At 46.9% G+C, this 27,423-nt stretch overlaps 12 protein-coding genes across 12 annotated transcripts; 6 read left to right on the top strand and 6 right to left on the bottom strand.

Annotated features, from left to right (window-relative positions):
* Nucleotides 1-676: 676 nt before the first annotated feature.
* Nucleotides 677-2,061, bottom strand: exg1 (glucan 1,3-beta-glucosidase; the record flags this gene model as incomplete). Its single annotated transcript, XM_040953364.2, has 3 exons — nt 677-1,467; nt 1,520-1,899; nt 1,979-2,061. The coding sequence occupies 3 exons, from the start codon at nt 2,059-2,061 to the stop codon at nt 677-679; spliced, it is 1,254 nt and encodes a 417-aa protein (XP_040816210.2).
* Nucleotides 2,062-3,875: 1,814 nt separating this feature from the next.
* N7455_002405 (carbon-nitrogen hydrolase family protein) lies at nt 3,876-5,126 on the bottom strand (the record flags this gene model as incomplete). The annotated part of the gene is made up of 4 exons (XM_040953324.2): nt 3,876-4,100; nt 4,158-4,370; nt 4,435-4,925; nt 4,979-5,126. The coding sequence occupies 4 exons, from the start codon at nt 5,124-5,126 to the stop codon at nt 3,876-3,878; spliced, it is 1,077 nt and encodes a 358-aa protein (XP_040816312.2).
* Nucleotides 5,127-6,683: 1,557 nt separating this feature from the next.
* On the top strand, nt 6,684-6,988 carry N7455_002406 (uncharacterized protein; the record flags this gene model as incomplete). Its single annotated transcript, XM_040953336.2, has 2 exons — nt 6,684-6,873; nt 6,972-6,988. The coding sequence occupies 2 exons, from the start codon at nt 6,684-6,686 to the stop codon at nt 6,986-6,988; spliced, it is 207 nt and encodes a 68-aa protein (XP_040816203.2).
* A 489-nt stretch (nt 6,989-7,477) lies between these two features.
* N7455_002407 (nuclear transport factor 2 family protein) lies at nt 7,478-7,921 on the top strand (the record flags this gene model as incomplete). The annotated part of the gene is made up of 1 exon (XM_040953220.2): nt 7,478-7,921. One exon carries the CDS (start codon nt 7,478-7,480, stop codon nt 7,919-7,921), a length of 444 nt encoding a protein of 147 aa, XP_040816180.2.
* Nucleotides 7,922-8,283: 362 nt separating this feature from the next.
* N7455_002408 (uncharacterized protein) lies at nt 8,284-11,411 on the bottom strand (the record flags this gene model as incomplete). The annotated part of the gene is made up of 7 exons (XM_040953244.2): nt 8,284-8,398; nt 8,452-8,568; nt 8,625-10,316; nt 10,364-10,661; nt 10,712-10,852; nt 10,908-11,012; nt 11,084-11,411. 7 exons carry the CDS (start codon nt 11,409-11,411, stop codon nt 8,284-8,286), a joined length of 2,796 nt encoding a protein of 931 aa, XP_040816375.2.
* Nucleotides 11,412-12,606: 1,195 nt separating this feature from the next.
* Nucleotides 12,607-13,249, top strand: N7455_002409 (uncharacterized protein; the record flags this gene model as incomplete). The annotated part of the gene is made up of 2 exons (XM_040953372.2): nt 12,607-12,841; nt 12,905-13,249. Exons 1-2 carry the CDS (start codon nt 12,641-12,643, stop codon nt 13,247-13,249), a joined length of 546 nt encoding a protein of 181 aa, XP_040816368.2. The 5' UTR covers nt 12,607-12,640.
* Nucleotides 13,250-13,742: 493 nt separating this feature from the next.
* N7455_002410 (uncharacterized protein) lies at nt 13,743-15,121 on the bottom strand (the record flags this gene model as incomplete). Its single annotated transcript, XM_040953437.2, has 7 exons — nt 13,743-13,759; nt 13,817-13,972; nt 14,034-14,120; nt 14,175-14,330; nt 14,390-14,523; nt 14,573-14,841; nt 14,906-15,121. The coding sequence occupies 7 exons, from the start codon at nt 15,119-15,121 to the stop codon at nt 13,743-13,745; spliced, it is 1,035 nt and encodes a 344-aa protein (XP_040816293.2).
* Nucleotides 15,122-16,023: 902 nt separating this feature from the next.
* N7455_002411 (uncharacterized protein) lies at nt 16,024-17,503 on the top strand (the record flags this gene model as incomplete). The annotated part of the gene is made up of 7 exons (XM_040953268.2): nt 16,024-16,278; nt 16,374-16,551; nt 16,610-16,720; nt 16,792-17,109; nt 17,182-17,298; nt 17,356-17,379; nt 17,436-17,503. 7 exons carry the CDS (start codon nt 16,024-16,026, stop codon nt 17,501-17,503), a joined length of 1,071 nt encoding a protein of 356 aa, XP_040816320.1.
* Nucleotides 17,504-17,805: 302 nt separating this feature from the next.
* Nucleotides 17,806-18,942, bottom strand: N7455_002412 (ankyrin repeat domain-containing protein; the record flags this gene model as incomplete). The annotated part of the gene is made up of 1 exon (XM_040953197.1): nt 17,806-18,942. One exon carries the CDS (start codon nt 18,940-18,942, stop codon nt 17,806-17,808), a length of 1,137 nt encoding a protein of 378 aa, XP_040816296.1.
* A 2,383-nt stretch (nt 18,943-21,325) lies between these two features.
* On the bottom strand, nt 21,326-21,643 carry N7455_002413 (uncharacterized protein; the record flags this gene model as incomplete). Its single annotated transcript, XM_065604273.1, has 1 exon — nt 21,326-21,643. The coding sequence occupies one exon, from the start codon at nt 21,641-21,643 to the stop codon at nt 21,326-21,328; it is 318 nt and encodes a 105-aa protein (XP_065462764.1).
* A 94-nt stretch (nt 21,644-21,737) lies between these two features.
* On the top strand, nt 21,738-24,155 carry N7455_002414 (putative hydrolase; the record flags this gene model as incomplete). Its single annotated transcript, XM_040953418.2, has 7 exons — nt 21,738-22,077; nt 22,133-22,349; nt 22,405-22,589; nt 22,645-23,051; nt 23,113-23,328; nt 23,387-23,527; nt 23,588-24,155. 7 exons carry the CDS (start codon nt 21,738-21,740, stop codon nt 24,017-24,019), a joined length of 1,938 nt encoding a protein of 645 aa, XP_040816274.2. The 3' UTR covers nt 24,020-24,155.
* Nucleotides 24,156-26,007: 1,852 nt separating this feature from the next.
* Nucleotides 26,008-27,305, top strand: N7455_002415 (protoglobin family protein; the record flags this gene model as incomplete). Its single annotated transcript, XM_040953295.2, has 3 exons — nt 26,008-26,200; nt 26,263-26,536; nt 26,644-27,305. Coding segments are annotated over 3 exons (963 nt in total), but the record flags the coding sequence as incomplete, so codon positions are not given.
* Between the last annotated feature and the right edge of the window lie 118 nt (nt 27,306-27,423).

The following is a 27,423-nucleotide window of genomic DNA, read 5'->3' on the forward strand; positions in this document are numbered from 1 at the left end:
CAAAATTCATCAAAATTCCTGAACAATAGGTCTTTCATGGGTCTCTAATTATTTTACATTGCGAATGAAAAATGAATTGTTGGGATCCAAAGGTGATTAACGAGTTCCCTGTGTCATTTTTCTGTTCGGGCTCTACGATGTATAATTATTAATTTCTTGCAAGGGAAGAGAACACAAGAAAGAAAAAGAAAGACCTACCGAAACATAGCGTTCTCTAGAGAAGAGGAGTAGGTAGTAGGTACCGTGTACATTCATTCCAGTATGCCCCGACGTCACTTTGAGATAAAGTTAAGGTTGTCCCGGTAAGCTCCACATGTACCTTCCAAGATTGGGAGTTTACCAAAGTTACCTAGAGTACTATGTAGGTAAATTGGCTATCGTTCAGGAGGAAAGAACAAAGAACACCAAGAAAGCCAAAATAATATAAGTTGAATTGTCAGGTTCACAACCTATGTAACCAGCAAGGCCTAAAAATGAATCACAGCATAACGCCAGAGGAACCAACTCGCTTACACGCAAGCCCATCAGACCATCGAAAGAATATAAATCGGGTCTGGACAAAAAATTGGACAAAAGAAAACCCAAAGCATGTCAAAGTCAGTAGCATGCTCCATGCTGCGTTTCAAACACAATTTTCAAAAACGACAAGAACAAAAAGGCACATAACTGCTAGCGCTCAGCACTGACCGGGGAATTCACGACTGGTAACAGGGTTGGGGAAGACACCAGCAGCGATTTGCTGTTGCATGTCCCACTCGGGGGCACCCTCGGTCTTCCAGGTCCAGTAGAGCCAGCCGTTACCCTTCTCATAAGCATCAAGTTGACCTTCGATGAAGCGACGAGTGTTGCTTCGGTCCTCCTCGGACAGATCCTCCACGGATCCAGTGGACTTGCCATCACAGCTTCCGACGTATTGACTATCAGAGAAAGTACCGTCATAGCGGGCACCGATACCCTTTCCGTTCAGGTATTTGGCACAGTCGGTCATGGCACCGGTCCACTCACCAACAACAGCCCACTTATCAGAGGTCACAAGGTGGTCTTGGGCAAAGCTGCAGACGTTGCTGACGTGGGATTGGGTGTCCATGGTGAGAAGACCGCTGTCAAACACTTCGTAGTGGTGGGTGTCCATCATCACATACCAGACACCGGCAGATTCGCTCATGAAGCCGTTCCATGATTCCGTAGGCATGAAACCGTCATGCAGGACAAGCGTGGTGTTCTCATTTGCCTTTCGGATAAGACCCCATGAATCGTAGTAGAACTGCTTCAGACCATCCTCGCTCACTCCACCTGGGACGCTGGGCTCATTCAAAGCCTCGATCGCAGTTACGACGTCTCCATCGCCTTCGTAGCGCGCGGCAAGAGCCTCTAGGGCATCTTTGGTATGGTCAACAGTATCACCCTGTTGCCACTGAATAGCGCCGCGCTTTCCACTGTTGTCAAAGCCATTTTGAGAGCCAGGGGCTGTATTGTTGGTCAGTGGATGTCATATAACATACAGATGCGGAAAACATACCTCCATGCAAGTCAAGAACGACCTTGAGACCGGCGGCGCGAGCCCAACCGATGGCCTGGTCGAGATACTCCAGCTGACCGTCGATGTATTGGTCACCATCCAAGTGCTTTAGGGCCCAGTATCCCACAGGGATTCTGACGTGGTTCATTCCTGCACTGGCGATCTGGGTTAAGTCGTCGGCGGTGATGAAACTGCTCCAGTGTTGGGATAGAACAGAACGACATTCGTCCGCACCCAAAGTCTCACAAAGAGACCACTCATCCACAGCGGCATCGCCAGCTTCGTCAAAAAGAGATGGGGTGATCCAGGGCTCTGTTACAAGCCAACCACCGAGGTTGACACCTCGGACCTTGTCACCACGATAGTCGAAGTTTAGGCCACTATACACCGACGTATATTAGTATCTGTATAGACACAGGCACAGCAGAACCATAGTGCTGATAGGGAGGTAATACTCACACTGTAGGTGCGGCCTGCACTAAGGCTGCCAATAAAGACAGCCCAATCAAGGACTTCCGCGAGAACTTGGACATGGTAGGCATGTTGAAAACCCTGAATTGGTCAGACCCAGAAAATCAGGAGGCTGGGGTTGAAAGATGAGTATAGTAATGTGGAATGAAGAATGAAGAATGAGGAATGATTAGATTTGAGTTGAATGGTTGGAGATCAGCTGTTATAAGCAACTCGATATCGATGGGTGGCTGATCAGGTAGCCGGATGCAGGAAAACAAAGGTTACGTGGGCAAGAACGGAAGTCCCCACGGGGGGAATGATAGAAATTGAAGCAAGAGTAACGTACCTGTGTAGATTATTGTTCGGGGGTCTGAATCAAGAAAAAGTGGAGTGGCCGAAAACAGTGGTGGGTCTAGTTATCCTGGGATTTGGGTTTGACAAAGCATAAAGCCCTTGTTCTTTTGATGAGGATAACGCAACCTAGCTGATCTCGGGAAATGGAGTCTTGGGAGCTTCTTGGATACCACCTGTGGACAGGGTTGAAGGTCACAACGAATATGGATCAGATATAGACAAGTAAATAATGTGGGGGGATGAAGGAGTGTGAAAGTGTCCCGTGTTGTCTCATTCGTCATATCGTCACTATGTGTTCTACTGGAAAGTGCGACCCAAAATAGTATCTGGGGAAGCTATACTCCATACTTCCAAGGTCGTTGCCCTATATCGATTAGGGTTTCCCTTGCGATTTTCAACTTGATTTTCATCTGGACTGGATACTTTCAATATAGACCAGACACACTATGCCCTGAATATTCAATCACTTAGGGGAAAAAGAAAAAATCTCAAATGTTGTTTGCAGCAAGATCTCACATTCCGTGATGTGATGGTGATCAGCACGTGGCATCTTCGACGCCTTTCATGGAATGTGATTTCCTGGCAGCTTCTAGACGCCAGCTTGAGCTCGAGCATATTTACGCTACGTAGTCTTGGTGTAAGACTAAACTGAAACATGTTCGAGTTCTACAGATAAAACTATGCTGTTTCACAAGGCTGCGGTATTTTTTTTGGGTTTAAGTACGTACATTGCTGTATATACGCACCACCTTGGGCATAGTTTCAGTTCACGCTAAAGCCCCCCTAGATTAAAAAAAAAATCCAAGAGTTATCCCAAGCCTAATATCCTATCTCATGGGTTGGAAACATGAAGTAGTAAGTATAGCCAAGGCAAGGTGGTCCAGACTTGTCGTTCTTAGTACTTCCGTTTCCGGCAACAAGTGCATTATATCTGAGACATAGCACGAACCAAATTTATGACTCGCATTGTACCCCAGAAAATTTTACTGTTACACTCTCACATCCGTCTAGTTCAGGGGCCATTGTCCGTTCGCCGGCCCGTCAACAAGTCAGGGAGTATGGTTCTGCACATGATTGCAACTAGACCAAGGTCTTGGGGGCTTTGAATTTGTAACCTCGAGTTCACATAAGACAGAATCCTCAGGAATGTGAAGAATGCTAAGAGGTCGGAATATGCGTCCACGCGTTTCACAGATCTAGGCCCTCGAGGTCTGAGCGAACGAGTACGTAGACTGAACTTCAATCAACTAATTCGGCTTAACATTTCCATTAGGTCATAACAGAGCAAAATTTCAATTACCTTCGATCGGGTTCTGCCGTGTGTATCCCAGACGCCCATTCATAATACCGGGCACCGCTAGTTAGGCAGGCCTAAGCAGGCACCTAAGTCGCTTCCTAGTCACTATAAGAACCCTCTCCGAGCTTCACTTTCTTGAAGCTACCTACAATACATGAAAGATAGTATGACAGTTCCCAAGATAAAAGAGTGAACAAGTTGGTATTTCTGTTTCTATGATACAAAATATCTGCTAGGGTCCACCAAATATCTCTACAGGCTCTCGGATTGAGCCTCAGTAGCCGAGGAATCCAAAGGGGCAGAAAGTCCAACTCGGTCAATAGTCCGAGTGTAGCCGACACCGCCATTGACTCTGTCCTCGTGCACAATCAAGTCCTTGCGGTTGGTGTCGACAAGAAGACGGATCAAGTCGGGGCGCATGTAGTGACCGCCGAAATCGGCCAAAGACTTAGTCAGATGGATCTCGTCGAGGTCAATCTATTTGGCAACCAATTAGTTTGACATTCTGGTGAAACAAAAACGTTCTCCACTTACGTCAACGAAAAGAAGACCGTTGAAGTCTTTCTCGGGGTGAGGAACGAGGTTCTGTCCATCGGGACCAAAGATACGACCGTTTCCGTTGTAGATGTTAGGATCCTCAAGTTCCTTTCCAGGAGGGGTGTTGAGCTTGATTCCCTCTGCAGTAATTGTCTGCCAGGGTGCGAGAGTGAACGAGCCGGTCTCGATGGCGTAGGCAGGGGTAACGAGCTGAGCAGTCTTGTCAGTAATCAGATCAACTCCGCGCAAAAAGAAAAGTCGAAGGGAAACATACATCAGCGTTTGCCTCCGCCACATTGGTGTATGGGTCAGGGTACTTCAGGGTCTCCTTTCCGGGGTATAGAGGCCAAGCAGCGATGTGCACCTGCTCACCGAGCGAGGCGGCGTAAGCCTTCAGGAAAGGGTTCATGTTCTCCCAGCAGTTCAGGTGTCCAATGCGGCCAATCTCAGTGTCCATCACTGACTCGGTAGTGTCGCCAGTGCCGTCTCCGAAAACAAGGCGCTCGACGTGGGTGGCCTTGATCTTGCGACGGTGGTTGATGACATCTCCAGCTGGGCTGATCATAACCTGCGTGGTATACAAGCTGGCGAGATCGAGCTCGGAGTATCCAAGAGACACCCAAATCTTGTTGGCTTTGGCCGCTTCGCGGATGCGGCGCATTTCATCCGAGTTGGAGGCGAGACTGTTCTCGCGATACTTCTTCAGCAGAGGCAGGCTTTCCTGGTAGGTTACCTTCCAAGCCCAGTAGGGGTAGCCGGGGATCCCTATTCATATTTGTTAGGACATTGTATCCGGTACGTAGAACTGTAATACTAACAAAGCTCGGGGAAAGCAATCAGCTTGCAACCTTCCTTTCCTGCTTCATCGATCCAGTGGATTGTCCGGCGAACGGATTCCTGGAGGTCGAACCAGCCAGGCTCAGCATTGACTGCTGCGGCCTTGTATTTCTTGAGAACGGGAACCATGTTGAGATGCTTGTTGTCTTTCCACGAGTGTTTGCTTTGAAAACTGTTGTGTAGAATGAAAATCCCTACCTCAAGCCCGGGAAGAACCTCAATTTATAACACCTTCAGCTGTCTTGTATGTTGGCTTTGGAACTATGACCTGCATCTCCCAGACCCCGAAGCACAAAATAAGCAACATCATGAGATTCGGAAGCTCTCGGATTCGGGGACTGCTCTGAGGCTGTTGAACAATGACCGTTATGTTTGGCATTGAGGTGCGAATCTGAGACGCGGGAAATCAACACGGGATTTGATTCAGTGTAGTGTCACGCCAAAGGATAGTTCCCGGAATGTTCGATAATTCGCATGTAAGCAAGTACACGCTATCTATTCTAAGCCCGGGGTCTGTTAGGGCTCGATTTGGTTTAAATCACGCCATGATAGGTGGACCTTATCGTTGCAGAACTTCGGTGATCTTCCCTAATCCCGGGGTCATACAGAGCTTCCCGGATTGTTCCACCCAAATCCCGATATCAGTTCAATCCCGATAAGAATGTTCAGTCACCATGCTGATGGGAATAGGGGAATCGCCTTGTTCGAATTTTATTTCATCCCATAGATTTCGCATCTCTCTCAATGAGATTCAATGGGGTAATTGCATATGGTCAATTGCCGCTCGCGGACTCCTAAACACAAACAGATGTCTTAACTAGATAATTTTGTATATACGCCGCCATCTTCTAGCTCTCTATTACACAATGTCTTGGCTCTTGGGCCGTTTTCTACTCACGGACCCGGATGCATGTGATCACAAATGAAGCATCTACAAATCCCGAAAGATATTGGATTTGTCTTACGACCTACATCCTGTTACACTATACATGTTCTACCATCAACACGCCCAAAGGAACGCAGAATTGAATAACCTAATGCATAAGAGGTTAAATTTGGAAGCTCGTCAATTGACCATTGACCCTTTGACTAACATTGGAATAAAATTAGACATATAGTAATATTTCTAAGGTTAAAGTGGAAGATCCAAGGGTGGTTTCATATTAAGGAGGGCACCTACTTTTCATATAGAATAAATAGCCTCTCCCACTACTCTTGAACTTCCATTCCTTTTTTCCCACCTCCACGCCTCGTGCGGTGAGCTCAGCCCCCGCCAGTGTAAGCGTGCTGCCCAAAAGCGTCGCCGCAACGCGAAGGCAAGTCTTGTTTTGAACCCGCTTGTCTCCCTCTACTTTCAGCGCTAGCAAGCTAGCAAACAGGTATAGATATCCCGTATTTGCTAGATTGAATAGATCATAGTCTTACCTCTTCTTTTCCCCCTCCATAGTAGTAGCCATAAGATGTTGTAAATTATTCTCTCTCCGCTTGAATCATCAGAGATTAATGAAAAATAATCAAAATTCTTCAACTTCCATCAAAAATAGTACTTCAAAGTACTAGATGTTGTAACTATTGGAATATTCTTTTTGACAAGGACAGTGCTTTCACTATATATTACCCGACTTTACAACTGAGCAGAAGCTCAACTGGACGTTTCGGTATTTTCTTTATTGATGTTTCGTCAACATGGCGGATCATGCACAAACCCAGGAAAATCTGCCCCCAGATAACAATAACTGGGATGAAGAAGATGATGACATCGTTACCGATCAAGCCGTCTGCCTTGCGGAAATCGGAACATCCTATCTTTACAAGATTGCCCCTGCTCTGAAACAGAGAGAGGAAGTGGAAATGTGGGTTGGCGGGGTTGAAATTAGTAAGACGCATCCTTTTGTTCGTGCAATTTATATATTTCTCTCCCATGCCTCAAATCTTCTCCTATGGCGATTATCCTAACTAATACAATATTATTAGTCTTACGCACTTTATAGTCTCACTATAGCACATACAGAGGTTATAAGTCTAGCAGATTTTCGTCTCTGCTTCCTGACTGTTGCACGTACCCTGCGAACATCCAAAAATGACAGCTTCTAGCGCTGGAAACGGCCTCATTTCCGCCGTAACTTCTAGCGATAAGCCACCGCTTGCCCTATCATGTTAGATGGCCACTGGTATGGCTCAAATAGATGTAATTCTTTACCTAAAATTATAAAACACCTTGGACACGAGAGAGCCTGAGAAGCATTTGTAAGCACTTCTGTGTGGAATGGATTATTAATCCGACTGATCCTGGAGGTATACAAAGTACAACCATGGCATTTAACAAATTACATTGAACTATAGTCGCATATAAAGTGTCCAGCTATCCGTAGGCCAGATGAGCTTTTCGCTTCTACCAACATACTCCGTCTTAAATTGAACCATCCGATTAACTCGGAACCCCACCTCTACCTTACACTAAGAAGGCACCTACCAACAACATGGCATCTACACCAGGATACACACCACGCGCAGTTCTCGATGCGTTTTATGAAGCAGAACGGGCATACATGTCCGCTGCCCCTGAAGCCCGTGATTTTTCCGGCATCGCCGCTACGCTCGCACCCGATGTTCGTCTAGAACAGACCCCCGCCCTTCCGTACGCCGGCGTCTACATCGGACCTCAAGGAATTCAGGACTGGAGCACCCGCATGGGGGACTACTTTGATATTGTGGATGTGCAGAACCCTGAGATCTTTGAGCGCCCTGGATCGGACCGTGTTGTGGTGCTATCGAATGTTCACTTGAGGGTGCGATCCACTGGACAAGAGATGGACTTTCCGTTCTGTCAGGCCTTCACTGTGGATCTGAAGAAGGGGCTTATACTGGAAATCAGGCCGTTCTACTGGGATGTGGCTGCAGTCAATGCGGCGCTGGGATATTAGTATAGAATAAGGATTGATAGGCTTTATAATCAATGCAATGCAATGCAATCCTCACCGTACTTTGGATAACGGGATCGAACTCATCCGTGTGATGTTCGGAAATGGCCCGAGATTACAAATAGAATAACTATGGGGACCTGTGGGATTGAGGATGAAAATGACCGCTTTTGAGGCCAGAAACGGCTCCCTTTCCACCCGTAACTTTGGACGTCCAGCCTCCCTTTGACCGCCCACTAATACTTGTTTTCCTCGCCATCTGACTTAGTTTGCTCCCATTCTACACTATTTTCAAACGTGGACATTGGGAAAGCGTGATATTTAATATGAAAGTGTAGTTAAGAAGCTATTTACGTAAGATGTGTCTAGTTGTTTTCAGTTTCACAGCCGGTGACATAGTCAACCTTCATTTCGCAACCGTTATCAAAGACCATATGGCCACAAGCCTGATTGCAGTCATCGAAAATGTGATCGTAGGCACTGTAATTGAGATCAGTATTGTAAAGCATTACGGGGCATAATAGAAGACTTACGCTTGCATGGTAGTGCCCTTGACTTCGCAGCCGTCGCCCTTGATGAAGACTCCGCACCCACCCGAGGCGTGCTTGCCATCGGTATAGCATTCTCCGGTCTTTTTGCCGCTTGTGGTTCTATTAAAGAGAGGGTTAGATTCATGAAACATAACCTCAATAACCAACGAACTTACCCGTAGATATCATCGCCTCTGATATAACTCTTGGCCACGTCACAGAACCCATGTAGGTTGCTGACGAAAAGATGGCACATAGTCTGGCCGTGGCCACATGTACTTGCGGACTCGGATGGCTTGTATTTGTTGCTAGTGGTCGTTGTCGCCTCCTCTGTTGATGTGCTAGACGTGCTGGTGGGGGTGGGGGTGGTGGTATATAGCGAGGAGAAATCGTCGTCGATGATGCTAGCCTGACTCGTGATAGCAGCATCATCAATAGTCCGACTATAGAAGCGATACGCAGCCTTCACGGTACTATCGGAGGTGATTGTGGATGTTGTAGTGGTGGGTTTGGCATCACAGGCGGTGATGGTTTGACACATGGTGGATGTTTCCGTAGTGTAACTTGAGGAGACCATAGAAGAGGAAATGTACTCTGTGCAAGTATCTGCTTCCTTGGAGTCGCAGTCATCATCTTCCGACTCACATCCATCGCCAGTGCATTTGCCTCCATCGCAGTTTGAACCCGAGCAGCTAACCTTGCTGCAATCAGACCCGGTACATTCTCCAGTCTGGGGATCGCAGTCGGCACCGGTGCAGCCAAGAGATACACAGTCTGGGCCAGTGCACTGTCCAGATCCGTTACAGTCATCGCCTTCACATCCGGTAGTGTCACAGTCGTCGCCGTCACATTCTCCTGAATCGGTGCAATCAGTACCAATGCAGCTGGTGACATGGCAGTCTGATCCGAGACATGTATGAGTAGACTCATCGCAATCGGTACCGGTGCAGCCTCTCTTGACACAAAGAGGCCCAGTACATTTTCCGCCCTTGCAGTCTGGGCCGCTGCATCGGGAGTGTGATGGTGGGTCAGGGTCTTCGGGGTCCTTCCAGTTGTTGTTCGAGACTGTATCGTCGCAATCCGTCAAGCAAGGCGCATCACAGAAAGATTTACATTCGGTGCCACAGTTTGAAGTACAGGTAGGCGCTGGAGGTCCGCCCTGTGTCCATGTGATCACTGGCGTGGGAACATCGACAGGCAAAGAAGTTGTAGACCAGGGCCAAGGAGGAGGGAAGAAAGTGCGGTCCTCAGAGCCTGTAATGGTCACGTAACTGCCATTGATGCCACTCTGCGTCTGCGTCTGCTGGTAGCTCAGAGTGTTCCTGAACGTAAACGAATCCAGCGAGAAGCTAGGGAAGAGGGTCTTGGAACTTGAGGTGTCGTCAGTTCCGGTGATGTTCCAGTTCCACCACGGAATGCTGCTGGCAGTGATGGAAGGAATCGAGAATGTGGTTGTTTGAATGGTGCGAGTGACGGTAGTTGTGACGGTTGGTTTATTCGAGACTGTCACGGTCTTGGTTGTCGTCCAGGCAACTTCGATGGGTGTCACTAAAGGTCCAACTGAAATAGTGGTTGGTGTAGACAATGAGGATGGAGCCACAATCAGATTGACTGGGGCGATAGCGGTTGCAGTATTTGAACCCTTTGGTTTGGCGACGTCCCCATCGACATAGAAGTTACCACTGCCCGAATCACTTCCATCTGTACTTGCGCCAGTCATGGATGTATCTTTGGGGTCAAGGTCATTGGGGTTCGCCGTGGTGCCAGGTCCACCCTCTTCAATGGACCATGCGAAAAGGCCCCCGAGGCACTTCTCATTAGCAAAGTCGGCCTTTTGCTTCAATGTCTTCGCGTTGTCAAATGAGACCCTAGTACCATTAGCTTATAGAACCTCGACCTCTCTTAGCAAACATACCATTGATTTGAATCCCAAGTCATCCAGTTGACCGCAGCTTGTTCGTTATAAGTCACATCAGGATTATACTGCTTGATGACCCGCTCGATCTCGTAATCGGTCAAAATGCCAGTCGTGTTCGTGCATTTACCAGCTTTTCCACCACCTGCAGAGTCTTCGGTCTTGTCGAATGCACATCCTGGTGTATCACAGCTAGGATCCTTCAATGTGAACGAGCGCCCATAGTATCCAAGACCAAGCAGCACCTTGGAAGGATCGACATCATTGCGCCACAAGAGATCCAATCCATCCTTGATCTCTATATGATATGGTCAGTAAATTGGTTGATTAGAAAGGAATGTTTCTTACCAGTGAGGTTGGTATGGGGGTTGATATCTGACTCTGTCCACTTTGTCTTTCCATCCCAGGTGCCGTGGATATCGTATGCCATGAAGTTGAAGTAGTCGACATATTTTGACAGTCCCTTTACATCAAACCCTTTCAGATACCCTATCAGAGGAGTCAGCAATATGTTGCAAAATGTAAATATGCCATATACACTCACAGTAAGAAGTAGGCAAGGTTGCAGTGATGCTATAGGACCCGTCGCAAGCTTCCTTCAGCTCCTTCATAAATGTCACGAAATTTTTCGTGTCCTCATCACGACCACCTGCCGATTACCATGAAAATTAGCACGCTTTTCCATATACACGCCAATCAAGAAAAAAGCTAGTTGCTTACCTCGATCTGTGGCAGCCGGGTATTCCCAGTCAATATCAATTCCATCGAAGCCGCGGTCATCCATGAAAGATATAACGGAGTCAATAAATGACTTGCGCAGCCCGGAAAAGCGAACCATGTCTGAGAATGGTTCGCCTCCAAGATCCCAGCCACCAACGGAAATGAACGTCTTCAAAGAAGGTTTCTTCTTTTTGAGGTCATTCATTTGTTCAATGTATATATCGTCCAAGTCGTATACGGTCTCGATGGTCGAGTCGCCCGTGTCAATACCAGCAAAGCTATAGAACATGTGTGTCCAGGGATTGACATTAATATCTGAGGGGGTCATTGTGTCGCACGCGCGCTCGTAATTCCACGCTTCGAAGTACCCTCCATAGACCTTAGAGCTAGAGGACCCCGAGCATGATGGCTGCTTCACATCATCACATCCACTCTGGCAACCTTTGCCACAGAAGTCTGAACTGGTACCGCAGAAGCCGAACTCCGAGCAACAAACATTCAAAGGGCACGTTTGATTGACCACCGGAGCATATTTTCCACACTCTGCCTGAGCGTCGCAATTCGAGATACAAACGCTATCACCGCAAAAGTTAGGCCCAAAGCCACAATAGCCTGCTTTGCTACAACATCCTGTGTCACACTTCTTGTCTTTGGAACAAGTGCCACTGGTGCCTTTAGCGCCCAGCACTAAATCGCAAAACAACGGTAACAAGGCCAAAGTCTTGACCGTAGAAAGGATATTCATCCTTATGCAAAACGAAACAAAAAAAGGAACGTGAAAATGAACGTGGAATTGATTTAAAAGAATGTGAGGAGATTCATGCAGGACAGAGAAAAGCCTGGCACGATCTATATAAGTTACTTCAAACCGAGTATGTAACGGACTCCATATCAATTCAACAAGATTTCGCCTGTAATTCAATTACGGTATCAGACTGGAAATCTCAATACCGGACCCTCAGCGGAATCTTTCTCGTTGCAGCCTCACGGCCCATGCCTGTGACGATCATTATGTGCTCTATGTACATGGGCCATGCCCCTGCATTAGCTTCGGTCAGGCTCTAGAAACAAGTCAGGCATGCGTGATAACGATCTTCGAAACAAAACGGTGGACCTCAGTGGACCAGGATCGGCATCAAAGTTTTGAAGTTGCGGATAGCCGAGTACATTTACGAACTCAAGTATTTACGCAGTCTACCTTCCAATCTTGCTGTGAGATGATTGATAGAAATTTTTGCAGATACTCCACTCATGCCAGGCACATTCTCGGTTTTCATCCCACTTCCACGGTTTAGCCTTTGGCCCCCGGGGCCAAGCATAGCCTAGTGTCTCCACATACTGTCTGTATCGTTTGTGCAGAAGCAGAGGCTGTTTGAAACTACTCAAATGAGTCAATTTCAATGTTGTTACATGCGCTAGTCTACGCGAGCCGTCTGTTCCAGGAATTTGTCACTGAGTTTGATATTTTTGTTGCATAAATGTCTCTTGGGGGCCAATACTCACCCCATTTTATCCACGCCAATCTTGAGTGCACGGAATCGGAAAGCCATAGCCACCATGAAACCAGTTGCAGCATTGTTCGTCGTCTCACTTGCATCCGCAGCATATGGGTGGAAAGTCGGAGACAGTTCTACCGGTAGCACCGATCCCGATGTCACTACGAAGTGTACTCAGTGGGCGAATGATATTTCCTCCAAAGATAGCTGCAAGGCTCTGCAAAAGGAATTTGATATCGACTTCCAGCAACTCCACGAATGGGTGCGTATCTGTCTCTCTTCTGAAAATCTTTTTTTCCCTCCAGCTAATGAGTCAAACCTGTAGAATCCCTCACTCTTGAAGGACCCATGCGTTCCCATCGAGGGATGGAGTTACTGTGTGGGTAGCTCGAGCAAATCAAATGATCAGGCCTCGGGGATGGGTACTGCGGCACCCTCACTCCATCTTTCTACTTCTACGGGGTCCACTGCGACTTCGACGGAGGCGATTTCTTTGCCGAGCCAGTCAACCGAGTCTGCTGGCACTGCCACTGGTAACAGTGCGACAGCATCGAGTGCCAGTAGTTCGCCCTCGGCCACAGGGACTAGCGATGGAACATGCCTAATGGCGATCGAGGGTACTGGAATTGTGATGGCAGGGTGTTCACTTTTTATTTCCTTGTTTCTGTAGTCTACTTTGGGCTGAGTTGGGAGACAATGTATCTAATTTACTTTCTGTTGATGTGATTCAGTTCTTGAGTCTATTAATTTTTAATATACACCATTGACATATGATATTATCCTAAAAACAGCAATACGTTCTTATGAGGAGAGCCATTTAGTTTGAATGGTTGGTCGTTTGTATACTTATGCAAAGCAAGAGACTTGTTTGAAGAACCCCAAGTGTCACTTATATATCGAGGGTCGGGTATACAAAGCTCTCGTGGCTACTTTGCTTATTACAGGTCTCTATTTTGCTCGATGAAGATCAAATACACGCAGCAATCGTTGTTTGATATGAGATACAATAGACTAGTAGTAAATTCAATAAAAAAATCGAAATTGTCATATTTAACATTGAAAATGAAGTATGACCTTCTCCTATTACTAGCAATGGGCATTCAATCTAGATATAGGCCAATTCCTCAATAGCACATTTATTTAAAATCTGCAGAAGAATAGTCTTAGGAGGATGTCGTTCCTAGAATCATATTAGAATGTACCAATGATCTCAAGGCTCAGGGTGACCGAAACTTACCAGGTGCGCCGACACAAACGTTAGTTTTACGCCACAGATTGGTGCAGTTGGATCCAGTAGCGGGATTCAATTTATAGAACTCCGCTGTGGTAAGATCGTACTGCTTCTCGATGGAAGTGCAGTCATCATCGCCAGACACGTAGTGCCATTTGTTGCCTATTTACCAAAGTGTTAGTCACCGACTTTAGAGAATGGGATCTTGATCTTGAAAACCTACAGTCCGAAGCTACTCCAGTCTGAGTTGGGAAAGCAGATGTCGAGCTGGATGAGCCGGTGGCGGTGATGGTAGCAGAGGGCGTGAGCCCTAATATTATGTTAAACAAGGTTATCATGAGAGCTTGGAGCAAGGAAAACATACCTGGTTCACCAACGCAAACATTAGTCTTACGCCAGAGGTTGTTGCACTTAGAACCGGTTGCAGGGTTCAAATGATAGAACTGTGCTGGCGTGAGATCATATTCCGCTTGTATTGAGTCACAGTCATCCTTTCCAGATATATAGTGCCACTTGTTGCCTGTATTTCCGCATGTGAGAACAGTATCATCGAGAGCATTACGAGAAAGAATAACTTACAATCGTGAACAACCCCAGTCTGAGTTGGGAAGGCAGAGGTTGAGCTGGCAGACGCAGACGCAGATGGAGATGACTTCGCAGCCACGCAAACAAAGTCACCGTTAACCAGTCCCTTGCAGCCCTTGGAAATAGCGCTGCCCAAGTCAGAAAATCGTCAATCTCAGAGCCGCATGATCAACTTACGGATTCCAGCTGTAGAATTGACTCAGAGTGAAGTTCATATACATGTCTTGAATGCTGTTGCAAGAGTCCCCATTCTGCACCAGATGGTAATTGGTGCAAGACTTTGCGATTCCACTCTGGGTTGGCGCAGCAGTGCCAGCGAAGCTAAAGCTACTAGCTGAGGTCGCCCCAGTACTATTACCACCCATAGAAGCTGTTCCGGCCGGACCAGACACACAGTAACTCCATTTAGGTACCAGTACGCAGTAGTCATACTTCAGGGAGGGATTCTGGAGAAATGTCAGTCACGATCCCCCCATTGAAAACTAGGACATGGTATAAGTAGGGACTTACCCAGGAAACGAATTGCTTTAGTGAGATTCCAAAGAAGTCCACTACTGCATCACAAGTGTCGCTGTATTGAACATCATTCACCCAATAATCACATCCCACAGCAGCATTGGGGTCTTTAGTTCCAGTAGCTGATGGCCCATTCGTCCACCCGCCTTGAGTGGCAGCAACAGCCGCACCCAGCAGCAATAAATGAATGAATAATTTTGGTACGAACATTCTGAACAGAGACCAGTTAGGAAAAGAAGAATTGTGTGATGTAAAAGAGCGACCTCCTGCTTTACTTAGGAAATTTAGAAGGGGATATCGAGGAAACGACTGTTCTGATTTTGATGGACATGGTACATCAGTCAGGTAACGTACGTTTTCCGAAAATTACGGTAATTACCGTTTCATGTTTCGCCCACTGCCATTGTCCGAACTTGGAAATTGTCATCGTCAATGGGGCTAAAATATAGTGGGGCGCAGACAAGCATGTTGCAGTTGAAAGCTTAGCTCAAACAATTATACTGGGCCCCATTTGGGGTCCAAAAGCCTGACGAATGAGAGATCCCAGCTGGTATCTGTGCAAAGGGGAGAAGCCCCAGTGTTGGGGCCATCCGGGTGAACTGACCCTTTGCTGGAAACTTCAATTGGTTCCCTGATATTCTCCATTAATGCAACCATCTATACGTACTTTAGTGCAACATAGACAGAGGAAGTTCGCGCAACGAGCCTTTGAAACACGGACCCCGTTTCCTCTCTTTCCAGCCCCATTCAGGTAGCGCTATCTGGCCAATAATGCGACTTCATGAGCTCCGTGTCAGAGATTGCAAGATACTTGATTTCTATGGAGCATGAGGGATTTATTTGTAATACAGAGATTGCACATTAAGGTCAATTCACAGTCTTTTACGCCGTAGGGGGCCAAATACACGGGGCGGTATTGTTGAAAATGAACTTGGGCCTCGCGTAGGGGTCATTGAAGAGCCCATCACTTGAAGAAATAGATCGAGGAGCTTTTTATTTAGAAATGGGGAGATACGCAATTTACATTAGTGTCTTTCCAGCACATTTCCACTCTTTTTGAATACAATCTTTTGATCTACTTTGTTGGACTACACGCTCTTTTGATCATAACCATGATCTTTGGTCCCTTTGGCAAGGCCTGGCTTGCCATAGTCAGTCACCTTTTTTTCTTTGCAGATGTCTTGAGCGTAGTTCAAGGCTTCCCGGTTGAGTTCAATCATAGTGTTGCCTCGGTTGGTGTGGAAAAGCGCAATCCGACTGCGGCCACATGGACATCCCCTGGAAAGTTTACTGGAGTCCGGTTGCACAGCTCGTGTGCAGGAAAGGAGAGCTTCTTTGAGGACGTATTGAATAATATGGTTACTGTTGTGAGTGCTTCGTGAGGCTGAACTATCGCTTCTATCGTTTTCTTGCCAAAATTGAGTTGCAGAAATTATTAACTAGTTGTGTGTCCAATGAATAGACTGGCAGTACCAAAACATCAATTTCTACAATCGAAAAGGCAATGAGCAAAGATCGCAAGAAAATGCTTCCTACTGAAAAATCATACGTTGACCTTTATCAATCACTTTACGGAGAATTCAAGCCTACTGATAAAACCGCGGTCAAAAATGCTAAGACCAAGTTGAAGTCACTGTCAAGTATGTCTGATTGACACCAATCAAAGATATTTGGCCAAGAGCTAATCTGTGAGCACAGGTTTCGTGACCAAATACAATCAAGGCCTGTCCGGGAATGCGTTCAAGCTGGACGTGTATTGCGATCATACACAATGGGTGACTGATGGTACTAAGGATAAAGCAGGAGATTGTAAGATTCTTTGGACTGCCATTTTATCCTGCTTTGACTCGATGCTAATCTATTTCATCGGGTAACAACAGATCGGTTCAAATTGACTGGTGAGCCACTGGCTATAATGACCGACAACAAGAACACGGATATTTGCAAAGAAGCCAACGGCGATGAGGATACCCTTGCTTTTATGACCACGAGTCGAGGTAACGTCAAAGACTTCATGACTGTGTGTCCCAGAGCCTGGAAGGCTTGGACAGGCAAAACTCTCATTTCGCAGAAACAGGAGACTCTGAAATCACTCCTAACCAAGTCCATTGACGATGTCTTGGACGCTACTCCCGAGAGTCTCTTTTTGCACGAACTAAGTCATACAGAATCATACTTTAGTGCCAAAGGTAGCCTTGGTAAGTGGATTCCTTCCTTGATGCTGCTGCTTTCTCATGGACATTTGCGCTGACTGTCAATTTGACGCAAAGACGACGAAGACTTGAACAATGGTGAACCTGCCTATGAATGGGTCGCAATCAACAAGCTTGCCAAGGAGGACAAAGACGAGACAACCATATCGAAAATCCGTCCACTCAAGAACGCAGGTAAGCGTGTACCTGTTGGTTACAAGACTTTTTGTCAGAACTAACTAGGCTATTCAGACACTTTGATGTACATGGTTTCTGGTATGTACCACCGTTATGACAAGCAGCTTCCTCGGTATTAATTTTGTCTATTACAGGTCTCTACCTTAGTGACAAGGCAAACTGGGGAGACGGTACTTGCAGAGACCCCAAGAATGTAAACTAAAGGATGTCAACACAAAACTTGCACTCTGTCGATGAGAAATCCATATCATGGGATATAGTCGACACAGCTAGAATCATACTAGATCTTAGTTTGAGTTTTTATGAGACATGGGAAGAAGCAGGAAGAAGCAGAGCTTTGCGTGGTCTAACCTTCCTTTCTTCTAAATTCGCTACTCTACCTCGCTGGGTACTGGAAATGAATTTGCCTTGTCCTACAAACAAAACGATGAATCTATTATTTACCTAACAAATCGGAATTTCACAAACTCTCGATGTAGAAAGTCCATATCAGTCGATTCACGATCATTTGGTATCTCGAGACACTCCATACTTCAAGCAAATATCAATAATAGGTTGACAGTCAGAACTCATTGCACTTTTAGCGACAGTTGTCCTGCGATATCCTGCATCTAGGCTGGCTCCGCGCTCCACTAAATATTCAAATTCGCGAGGCTTTTCTAGGTTGATTGCTATCAGCAAGGTCTGGCCGTGCCTTATTGCTATCGCCCCGTATTGAAAAAGGAGCTCAATCAGAGAATAGCTCTCGTCTCTCAATAGAGCGCAAAAGACTGTTGTAACCGACCGTTCCCTTCTTCCAGATGAGTAGGATTTCGATCGTGAAGCTTCTCCGTTTGGATCTGCTCCATGATCTAACAAAAGCTTGGCGGTATCGAATGGCCGTGGAGCATCCCGGAGTGCACCACATAGCGGTGGATGACTCTCTTCGGGTAGTTGGAAATTAACATCCGCTCCCCGGGACAAGAGGTATCGTATGCGGGCGTCATCGCCCTGTTCCGCGGCGTATTTCAACATCCAGTAGAGGTCCAGTGCGGGATCTGGTTTGCTATAAGTGTATTGGCGAAGCTGGTCGAAGAGATAGTCTTCGATCTCATGGTGACCCTTTGATGCTGCTTGTGAAAGCGGGTATCTTCCCTCGGTATCGTGTGATAGTTGCTTTGCGCCCAGAGAAATGAGTTTCTGAGTCAGAGTCAAGTGACCCTCGCGAGCTGCGAGGGCAAGGGGCGTTAACCCATCCCGGTCGCGATAATTAAGATCAGCTCCTAAATCGAGGAGATACTCCACGATTTTTATATGTCCCTGGGCTGCCGCGTATGATATTGGATGCTCTTTCATGTCCTCGATTTGAATCGGCCATCGGATGCGTGATCCCTCACTTTGTATGGAGCAGGCAAAATACTGAGATTCATATTGAACATTTGCTCCGGCCTCAATGAGATATTGCAGAGTCGATTCCGACCCTTTAGAGGCTGCCCATAGCAGTGCCGAGGCATCGTGTTCCTGCACATTGCGTTGATAGAGGGGTTTGTTGAGGATCTTGAATAGATAGGAATGACATTCCAGAAGATGATTCAGATCGGAACATTCTAAATGTGTCCCGATTTGTATGAGAAGTTCGGGGGGTAATTTGAGCATCGACATGGTGAATGAATACAGAAGAAAGAGGAAACATCTCAGGGCTTGATCTATGCCGATGAGGTCAGCGGTCCACTTTTATAGTGTAACATACGGTACGCCGTATGTATGTATTTCGTGACAATACCCTATATTTGACTGCCATGACTTGGGTCGCATTTCTCTTGATATCATTCAACTTGATGGTATTATTATTACAAGGGCACGTTCCAATATATCTGCCTTTTTGGGCTAAAGTCCGGTAAAAAATTTTGTTCTTAGGCTCGTTATCAATTCGCTATATTCGTCGTCGAATATCCTAATAAAATAATATCGTTCGCTAGTTCCTAAGCGAATAAAAGGTAAACGCTCGACCCGAAATCAGATATCACTTTTATCTCTACAGAAGGGAAGGTATTAGAGAACGGTATCTTCAGCTTTAGAATCGGGTAGCTTGGTTCGTACAAGTGGAAGGGGGAGGATGAGCAGTGAAGACAGGTCTTTTATGTCGGAGGGCATTGAAGGGAGGTTACGTGACGATTGAGACGCTAGACCTAGAAAGGCAAAACTAACCCGATAGAGTAATTCTCAGGTCCGCCGTTTACAATGCAAATATGAAGATCTTCACATTTTGTTATTTGCTTTGGAATGTTAAGAAATTGGATCTAGGAATGAAAATGCTCATCGAACTTTATTTATAGCGCAGCTGATCACTTACACGGTGGGAAGCTTGGCACAAGTTAAGTTTTTCGGTCAATAGCTCTAGTTGGGGTTCCGCTATTGTCAACATAGGGTGCTCTAGTAGGGCTTCTTGGCCATGCGACGGTCAGGCCAACCATTTTGCCTGCCCTCAAAGCGCAAGTCAATTACAGTAGCTTAAGCTTTGGAGTAGCATGTTCTATGCAAGCCAATAAATATATTGGTTCAAATTGGGGTCCTTTAGGCCACTTTTATCAATCGGACCGTCACGTCTATACCATATTGGCCGCCGTAATCGGGTCTGTTTCACATGTTATGGATCAGAGCAACCTGCCATCTAACATTATTTTTTTTTCGCAGGCCGAATTCCCAACTTTTCAAAGCTATCCCATTGGTGATCTGCCAATTGTATGTATTCTAAACCAGGGTTAGTGGGACTGACCAACTGGCCTACTATTTGAGACTGGTTCCAGACATTTTATGTTTGAGGTCGGTTATATTTTCAACAAGATAAGTACCCCAGCAGCTGATTGACTTACACCATTCCTCCACAATGGGAGATTACAAAGGACTAAATGTAGTTATGTGTTTTTATTATTGCCTCGAGAATTGCGAAGTTAATCTTACTGCCTAGGTAGGCGTGAGCCTTAGTTGCCAGGATGAATACTTAACCAGGAAGGAAAGGTTATATATCTGCCAGGGACACATGGTCCAACCCACCGGAGCTTTTCCCAAACCAAGAAGACACATATGGATTTGCTGGCCTAAAAGCTTGGAATTGTCCTTTCTATCATACCATTATTCGAGTTCAGAATATTTGATTGGAACATCAATTCAACTCACCGTAAGCCCCGCTCCCAGAACGCGGGGAAGAACGGAGGCGGAGGACCCCCGAAGCCCAAAAACCAGCCACAGCCACAGCCTTAGGCTTCGGTGGAGGCAGCAACCGGATAAACAACTCGCCAATTGAGAAAAGGGGATCGTCGCGCCAAGCCAGACTCGGAGGGGCAGGGCGGCCTTTCGTATTCTTAAATTGAAAATTGATACAACGTCAAGCTACCACGTCGTCGGAGACAGCGGGGTAGCGCGACATTGGTCAGCTATGAACAGTGAGTGAATGACCTCGGGATATATCGTAGATGAGTAGATCGTGGCTAGACCACTTAATCAAATATGTATCTTACTCGGTGTGGGGACGTTGGTGTGCCATGCAATCCGGACGCAAGGGATTGGACTGGAACACGATCCTTGCTCGGTGGACTAACAATGCAAAACCGAATCATTCCATGTAAACATGACTTCATTCTTAGACTTGGCTTGGATATGTAGATGAGTTGCATATCTCGGCTAACGGATGAGACAACAAGCAACATGATTTCCCTTGCACGGGAAATGTATGCAACAAAGACAGATCGGCTGCCGCCCGTGTGTTGCGATCGGCGTTGAGTTTTCGCGGTATTAGGCATAGTCGGCACAAACCGAACATTCTGTCGCGTGACTCATGTTTTGCTGGCGAGAAATGCTCCACGGAATACCTATCACTGCCGTGATTTGTCGCTTTCTAGAGCCGGGCATTGAGTTTCGTTGTGAAAACTGTGGAGGGACTGCTATTATTGTGTGTCGGTAGTGTTCTCATAATTTCGCATTGTCTTGGGAATCCACAGCCTGAGTTCCTGTAGCAGGCAATATCCAGCTCACCCTTTTCGAAGGGTTATGTGTTGACTATGTGCACATCGACATCATTGCTGCCCGCCAGCTCTTGGCTGTTGCTCTTGGCCCCTGCGCTGTCACTAACGCCAAGCAGTGGATGATGCTCCCTGTGGTTAGACACCAGCCAGCGGCCGAAATGCTCGCGATCCTTAGTGAATCCAAATTTCTCGGCGTCCTGTGTACTTGCTGCGGGGTTAGCCCTTGTGGGGGCGTCTCTGCCAAGTGGGCATGTTGTATGCAGGGAAGCACCGTGCCATGAGTCTGTTAGTCCGGCGCAGTAGGGTCCGATGTATTTAAATCCAGGGACTGGCCGAATCATGGCCAGAATGTGATATTTTATTCCGAGGATCTTCGGTACTATCGCTGTTGTGTGCGTGTACTTCTGTCGGAAGATCTGAGCGCCTCCGATCAATATGCATTTAGTTCAGAGTTTTGTCTTGTCGTGCCTGGCGGCGACTAGTCTAGCTCTGCCTAGCAATGAGGGCACAAAGCACCAACAAAACAAGGCGCGCAGTAGTGCGGGTTACTCTCTTAAAGAGCCTCCCTTGACAACGCCATGGACTGACAAAGTCGGAACAAACCCATGGCCCGAGTATCCGCGGCCCTTGCTGCAGCGCTCTGAATGGAAGAACCTCAACGGGGTGTGGAAGTATCAAAGTGCTGCAAGCCTCGATGCTCTTCAGCAGCCACCTTTCGGACAAGAACTTGAACAGGATGTTTTGATTCCGTCGTGTCTTGAGAGTGGATTGTCCGGTAGGTCTTGCGCTGCTTGCTGCGTTATCATCAAATCATTAACAAATATTTGCAGGAATACAAACCGATTCGGCCTTGTACTCTTGGTTTTCAACGTCCTTCGAAGTATCTTCTTCCTGGAAGGGTGAGCAGGCGGTACTCAATTTTGGGGCGGTAGACTATGAAGCCACAGTCTTTGTCAATGGTCAAAAGGCAGGATTCCACCGTGGCGGATACTTCCGTTTCACGTTAGACGTGACGGAATACCTGAAGTTTGATCAGCAGAATGAGCTGTGAGCATCCCGGGTTCACAACGCAGCCGACTTCCATATCTGACTTTGAATACAGACTTGTATTCGTACATGATCCTACTGACAGTGGTGACTATGTTATCCCCATTGGAAAGCAGACCCTGAGACCCAGTCACATCTTTTATACCCCGTGCAGTGGTATATGGCAAACTGTTTGGCTTGAGGCTGCTCCATCCAATCACATTACCCAACTCGATCTTGACGCAAACATGGATGGTCAAGGTAAGTGTCTGGTATTAATTTGTGGAAATCCTTGCTTGATCCTGACTGCATGTAGTAAATATCACTGTACACAGCTCCGCCAAGGAGACATCCACTCAGGCCGAGGTCACTGTCCACAAAGATGGCAAGACTGTTGCAACCCACAATGGCCCCACCAACGAGCCATTCCAATTCACCGTATCTTCGCCCAAGCTCTGGTCCCCGGACTCGCCTGACCTGTACAACGTGACTGTCAAACTTGGCAAAGATGAAGTGGAGAGCTATGTTGGCTTCCGCACAATCTCCCGGGGTAAGATCGACGGGATCGAGCGGCCCTTGCTCAATGGAGAATTTATCTTCATGTTCGGTACTTTGGATCAAGGCTATTGGCCCGATGGTTTATACACGCCCCCTAGTAAGGAAGCGATGGTGTACGATTTGGAGATGCTAAAGAAATTGGGATTCAACATGGTCCGCAAGCATGTGAGTGTCCCCGTGTCGCATCATATTCCATGGTTTCTCGTGCTCACACCGTGGAATGCAGATCAAAGTCGAAACCGATCTGTTCTATCAAGCATGCGACGAGCTAGGTCTGCTTGTAATTCAAGACATGCCTTCCCTGCGCCCGCTGCAGTCCAAGAGGGACGCAAACGGCAACTCGTTTACTATCCTACCGGACGAGAAGCAGCAGGCTGAGTTCGCTCGTCAATTGGACGTGTTGGTTAACCAGTTCAAGAGCTTCCCCAGTATTGTAACTTGGGTAAGTGAAGGTGCTTGGTGACAGCAAGGAACATTCTGACAGCAACCACTATCGATAGGTCATTTACAACGAAGCCTGGGGCCAGATCACAGAATACTACCCTGAGTTCGAGCTGACCGAACGGGTTAGACAGCTGGACCCCACTCGGCTTGTGGACTCGACGACTGGTTGGGACGACCACGGCGCTGGAGACTTTAGTGTATGCGCTCTTCCAAGGTTCCCCTGTGGCTGAACCACGTGGCTAATCAACATGTCTTAGGACAACCACCACTACGCAAACCCACAATGCGGCACTCCCTTCTATTCCACACCCTCGAGCCCATACGACCCCACTCGGATTGGGTTCCAAGGTGAATTTGGCGGGATCGGGACCAATGTATCCATCGAGCACCTCTGGAACAACCAGGCAGCCATCAATACTATCGACCAAACATATGAAATCGACACTACCATTGAAGCATGGAATTATCGCAGTCATCTGCTCCTGAACGAACTCGAGGATCAGGTCCGCCTGTTTGCATGCAGTGGGGGCGTCTGGACGCAGACGACTGATGTCGAGGGTGAGATCAACGGCCTGATTACGTATGACCGCCGCGTGGCAAGAGTCGACGAGAAGCAGTGGCAGGCAGATATTAAGGCTCTCTATGATGCTGCCGCCGCACGGAGCAAAACGAGTGGGGAAAGCTCATAATGTATTTAGTGGACAGACTACGCCATCCGAGGGCTATCTGGATGAATGTGATGAGTATGGAGTATATAATGTTATATCGGCTCATTGTCCCGAAATGGATAACCGGTGTTATCATAAATGGTCTATCGTGATCGTTGATAAGCCTCGGAGATCAAGATCAGCACTTTCTTCCAACGCCCCTGTTTCATAATTTCCATTAGGAGCATCTTGACTGGCTGATGGTATTTTCAACGGCCGCGGGGCCGCTGTCACCATCAAATCTCCCCAGAAATCAAATTAGATTAAGTTTCATCACAAAACCATGGTATGAAGGCCCTGGGGCCAGTTGAATCCATGGATACGTGGCAGCCTCGAGTATCAGCCCTGTTCTAGACCCAAGTACATAGTGGGAGGGGCCCTCACTAAGGCAGCAGTGATCGTCTATCGCGGTAGTTTTTCAAAACGTCCGATATTAAGGAAATAACAAGATAAAGGGAAACTTCTCTACTCTATCGTTTTGGAGAATTAAAAGAATCAATGCAATATGAGAGGCATCAAGCTTTTTTGGCCCCTTTGCTTGAGTGAAAAATTTTCATCTTTCTAATAAAATTTTCAAGGTCCTATTTCGTATTGATCATGCCATTATTACCCACCAGCCGGTTAGCCCTCCCGATCAGGCCATACCATCACACGACACCAGTTCGTTTTTGATAGATTTAACTAGGGTCTACTCCGTACCTCGCTTGATATGCATGTATTTGCTGATTTTTCCATGCTATTGCCCGTTAGCTCCGATTGCCCTTATTGTCCCCTATTGGTAGTCCGTTTGAAAACTATGCATTCCTTCAGACCCACACATCCACCAGGTTGGTGTTTTCTAGAAGGATATTATTATTCAGGGGTGGTGTGGTTGCCTTTCTAGGCCAATTGGGTTGTCATAGATGCTTAAAATTCAAGTTGGTGATCTCAAGATCTTGGATCCAAACTTAAATTCCGATCAAGTCCCGATCAAATGACGACTAATGCACATCTATGTACTCCGTACTTCGGAGTACTCTATTATGGGCTCTACATCCTAAGGCACCCGAACATCACCAGGTCCGCAACCCAGTCGGACCCGAACGGAACCCACTTCATCGCGGGTCCCAGGCTAAACCGTTGAGCCCGTTGCGGAGCCTGAATGTCTGTAGCCAGTGAGCGAAAATGAAATGCAAATGCCGATTTATCCATTCCAATTTATAATTCATTTTTTTTTGTTAGCACGGGCAATGGTTCGCGGAATTGACATGTATGGTTTTAGTGTTTTATCCCCAACATGCCAAAAACGCCATCTGATCGTAAACTAGATATAAAATGTAGAGAGGTTTAAACTCCAGCCTGTTAGAGTTGAGTTTGCAGTATCCTTTACATTTCCAAAGTCGCTTGTTTCAGGTTACCGAGCCTGACAGCCCCGGCAGCCATGGGATCGTGTGCCGTCAATGGCTTATGTGTATTTTCGTTTTTCCTTTTTTTCCCTTCTTTTTCCTTCTTTTTCCTTTTTTGGCCTAACTTGGAGATTACAAGGATCAGCCCACACATACCTAGATGGTCACTCCACTTCCAAGGTTTGGAGAGTGACTGAATCATCTCTGTGGTCTGATTCGACCATGCGCACTTTGCTTGCTCGATGAAATAAAGTATTTTAAGGAAAATCTCGGCTTGATATTACTGAGCTTGCATGAAATCGGGTAATGTCGCTTTTCTAGGTAAGTCACCCACCGTCTGGTTCCAGAATTGCCAAGAGCGGATCCCATAGCATGTGTTTTCACGGTTCGGTGGCTCCCAATGTACTTTGTAATCGGGTTGCATACAATATAGAAGAACGGTGAACGGAGTAATCTGAACCAGTATCGCGCATCCATGGTATAAATACTCCATCCCCCAGCTTTCCACGAGGTTCCCCAGTTTTGTCTTCTCTTTTTATATTCGATCCCCGATCTCCCTTCCACACTTCGTCCCCCCCCCCCCGGCCCAACACTTTCAGACAAGACCCCAGCCATTCGCCAAGGGCGATTTTATACATACTAGAAGATATCAACACTAGCAGCATGGATCACCGTACGGGATCGGCTACTGAGCCGATGCATGTCGACCGGAAGCTGCTCTATACAAACTTGGAAGAGCGAATCAAGTACCTCCATAGCTTCCTCGACTTCAACTCCAGTAAGTTCTTTACCATAAACCGATCTCAAAGAGTCATACCACAGATACTAACGTTTCCCCAGGCGATATCGAAGCACTCTTGACTGGCAACAAATACATCAAGCAATTGATCCCGGCAGTGGTCAACCTGGTATATAAAAAGCTTCTCCAATATGACATCACATCTCGGGCCTTCCACACACGAACAACAGTCGACGAGACTGAGCCCGAAGAGGATTATCTCCACGAAGAGACACCGAAGATCAAGCGACGCAAGATGTTCCTGCGGTGGTACCTGACGCGTCTATGCCAAGACCCGACCACAATGGATTTCTGGCGGTACTTGAACAAGGTTGGGTAAGTTCACACACGAAACCCCCACCTTTCCATTCCCAGATCCCCGTCCCCGGGGAGTCAACCTTTTGTGCTCGTGCAACATGCTAACGTGGGGTTTTGTAACACAGCATGATGCACAGCGGACAATCACGCCTGGTACCATTGAACATCGAGTACATCCACCTCGGCGTATGTCTGGGGTACATCCAAGACATCTGGATTGAAGCGATGCTATCGCACCCTCATCTATCGCTGCGACGCAAGATCGCGCTCGTGCGCGCCGTCAACAAGATCCTTTGGATCCAGAACGATCTCTTCGCTCGGTACCACTCGAGCGACGGCGAGGAGTTCGCAGATGAGATTTCTCTATTCAACGACGCCGATGACCAGGAGGGATATCTCGGCGACAAGCGCATTCTTGGCAACAGCTCCGGTAGTTCGACCGAGGATGACCGGTCCAGTATTTCGAGTGGCGTGGCACCTTCTATAGCGCCTTCTATGAATAGTATGGCACCGTCGACGATAGGGGATGCGTCAACTACTTCTTCCAGGGGGTCGGCCTGTCCTTTCGCGGAAATGGCCAAAAGCAGCAATTCGACTGAGACGAAGATTTGGGCCAATTGAGGGGGCTCCCTGTGTTATTTGTGCGGGTCATGATTTGCATCTTTCAAGGCGCTTGGGATTAGGGATTATGGATGATAGGGCTAGACTTTGGTAGTCTAGGGGGTTGGAAATACCTTGGATCAGCATAGACGGGGTTGAAAATAATTTTAAAAGATCTTTGAAGAAATTAGTACCTGGACATCTCTAATTCATTTTCATTCATTTCGTTATCTAATTCGTCTTGTTCATCTCATCTCGGAATGGGTCCGGCTTTGTCATCTTTTTCTCCCCACACAACTCCCGAA

The sequence above is a fragment of the Penicillium solitum genome (assembly GCF_028829755.1).
Source record: "Penicillium solitum strain IBT 25940 chromosome Unknown utg000001l_segment0_segment0, whole genome shotgun sequence".
Taxonomy (NCBI): Eukaryota; Fungi; Ascomycota; class Eurotiomycetes; order Eurotiales; family Aspergillaceae; genus Penicillium; species Penicillium solitum.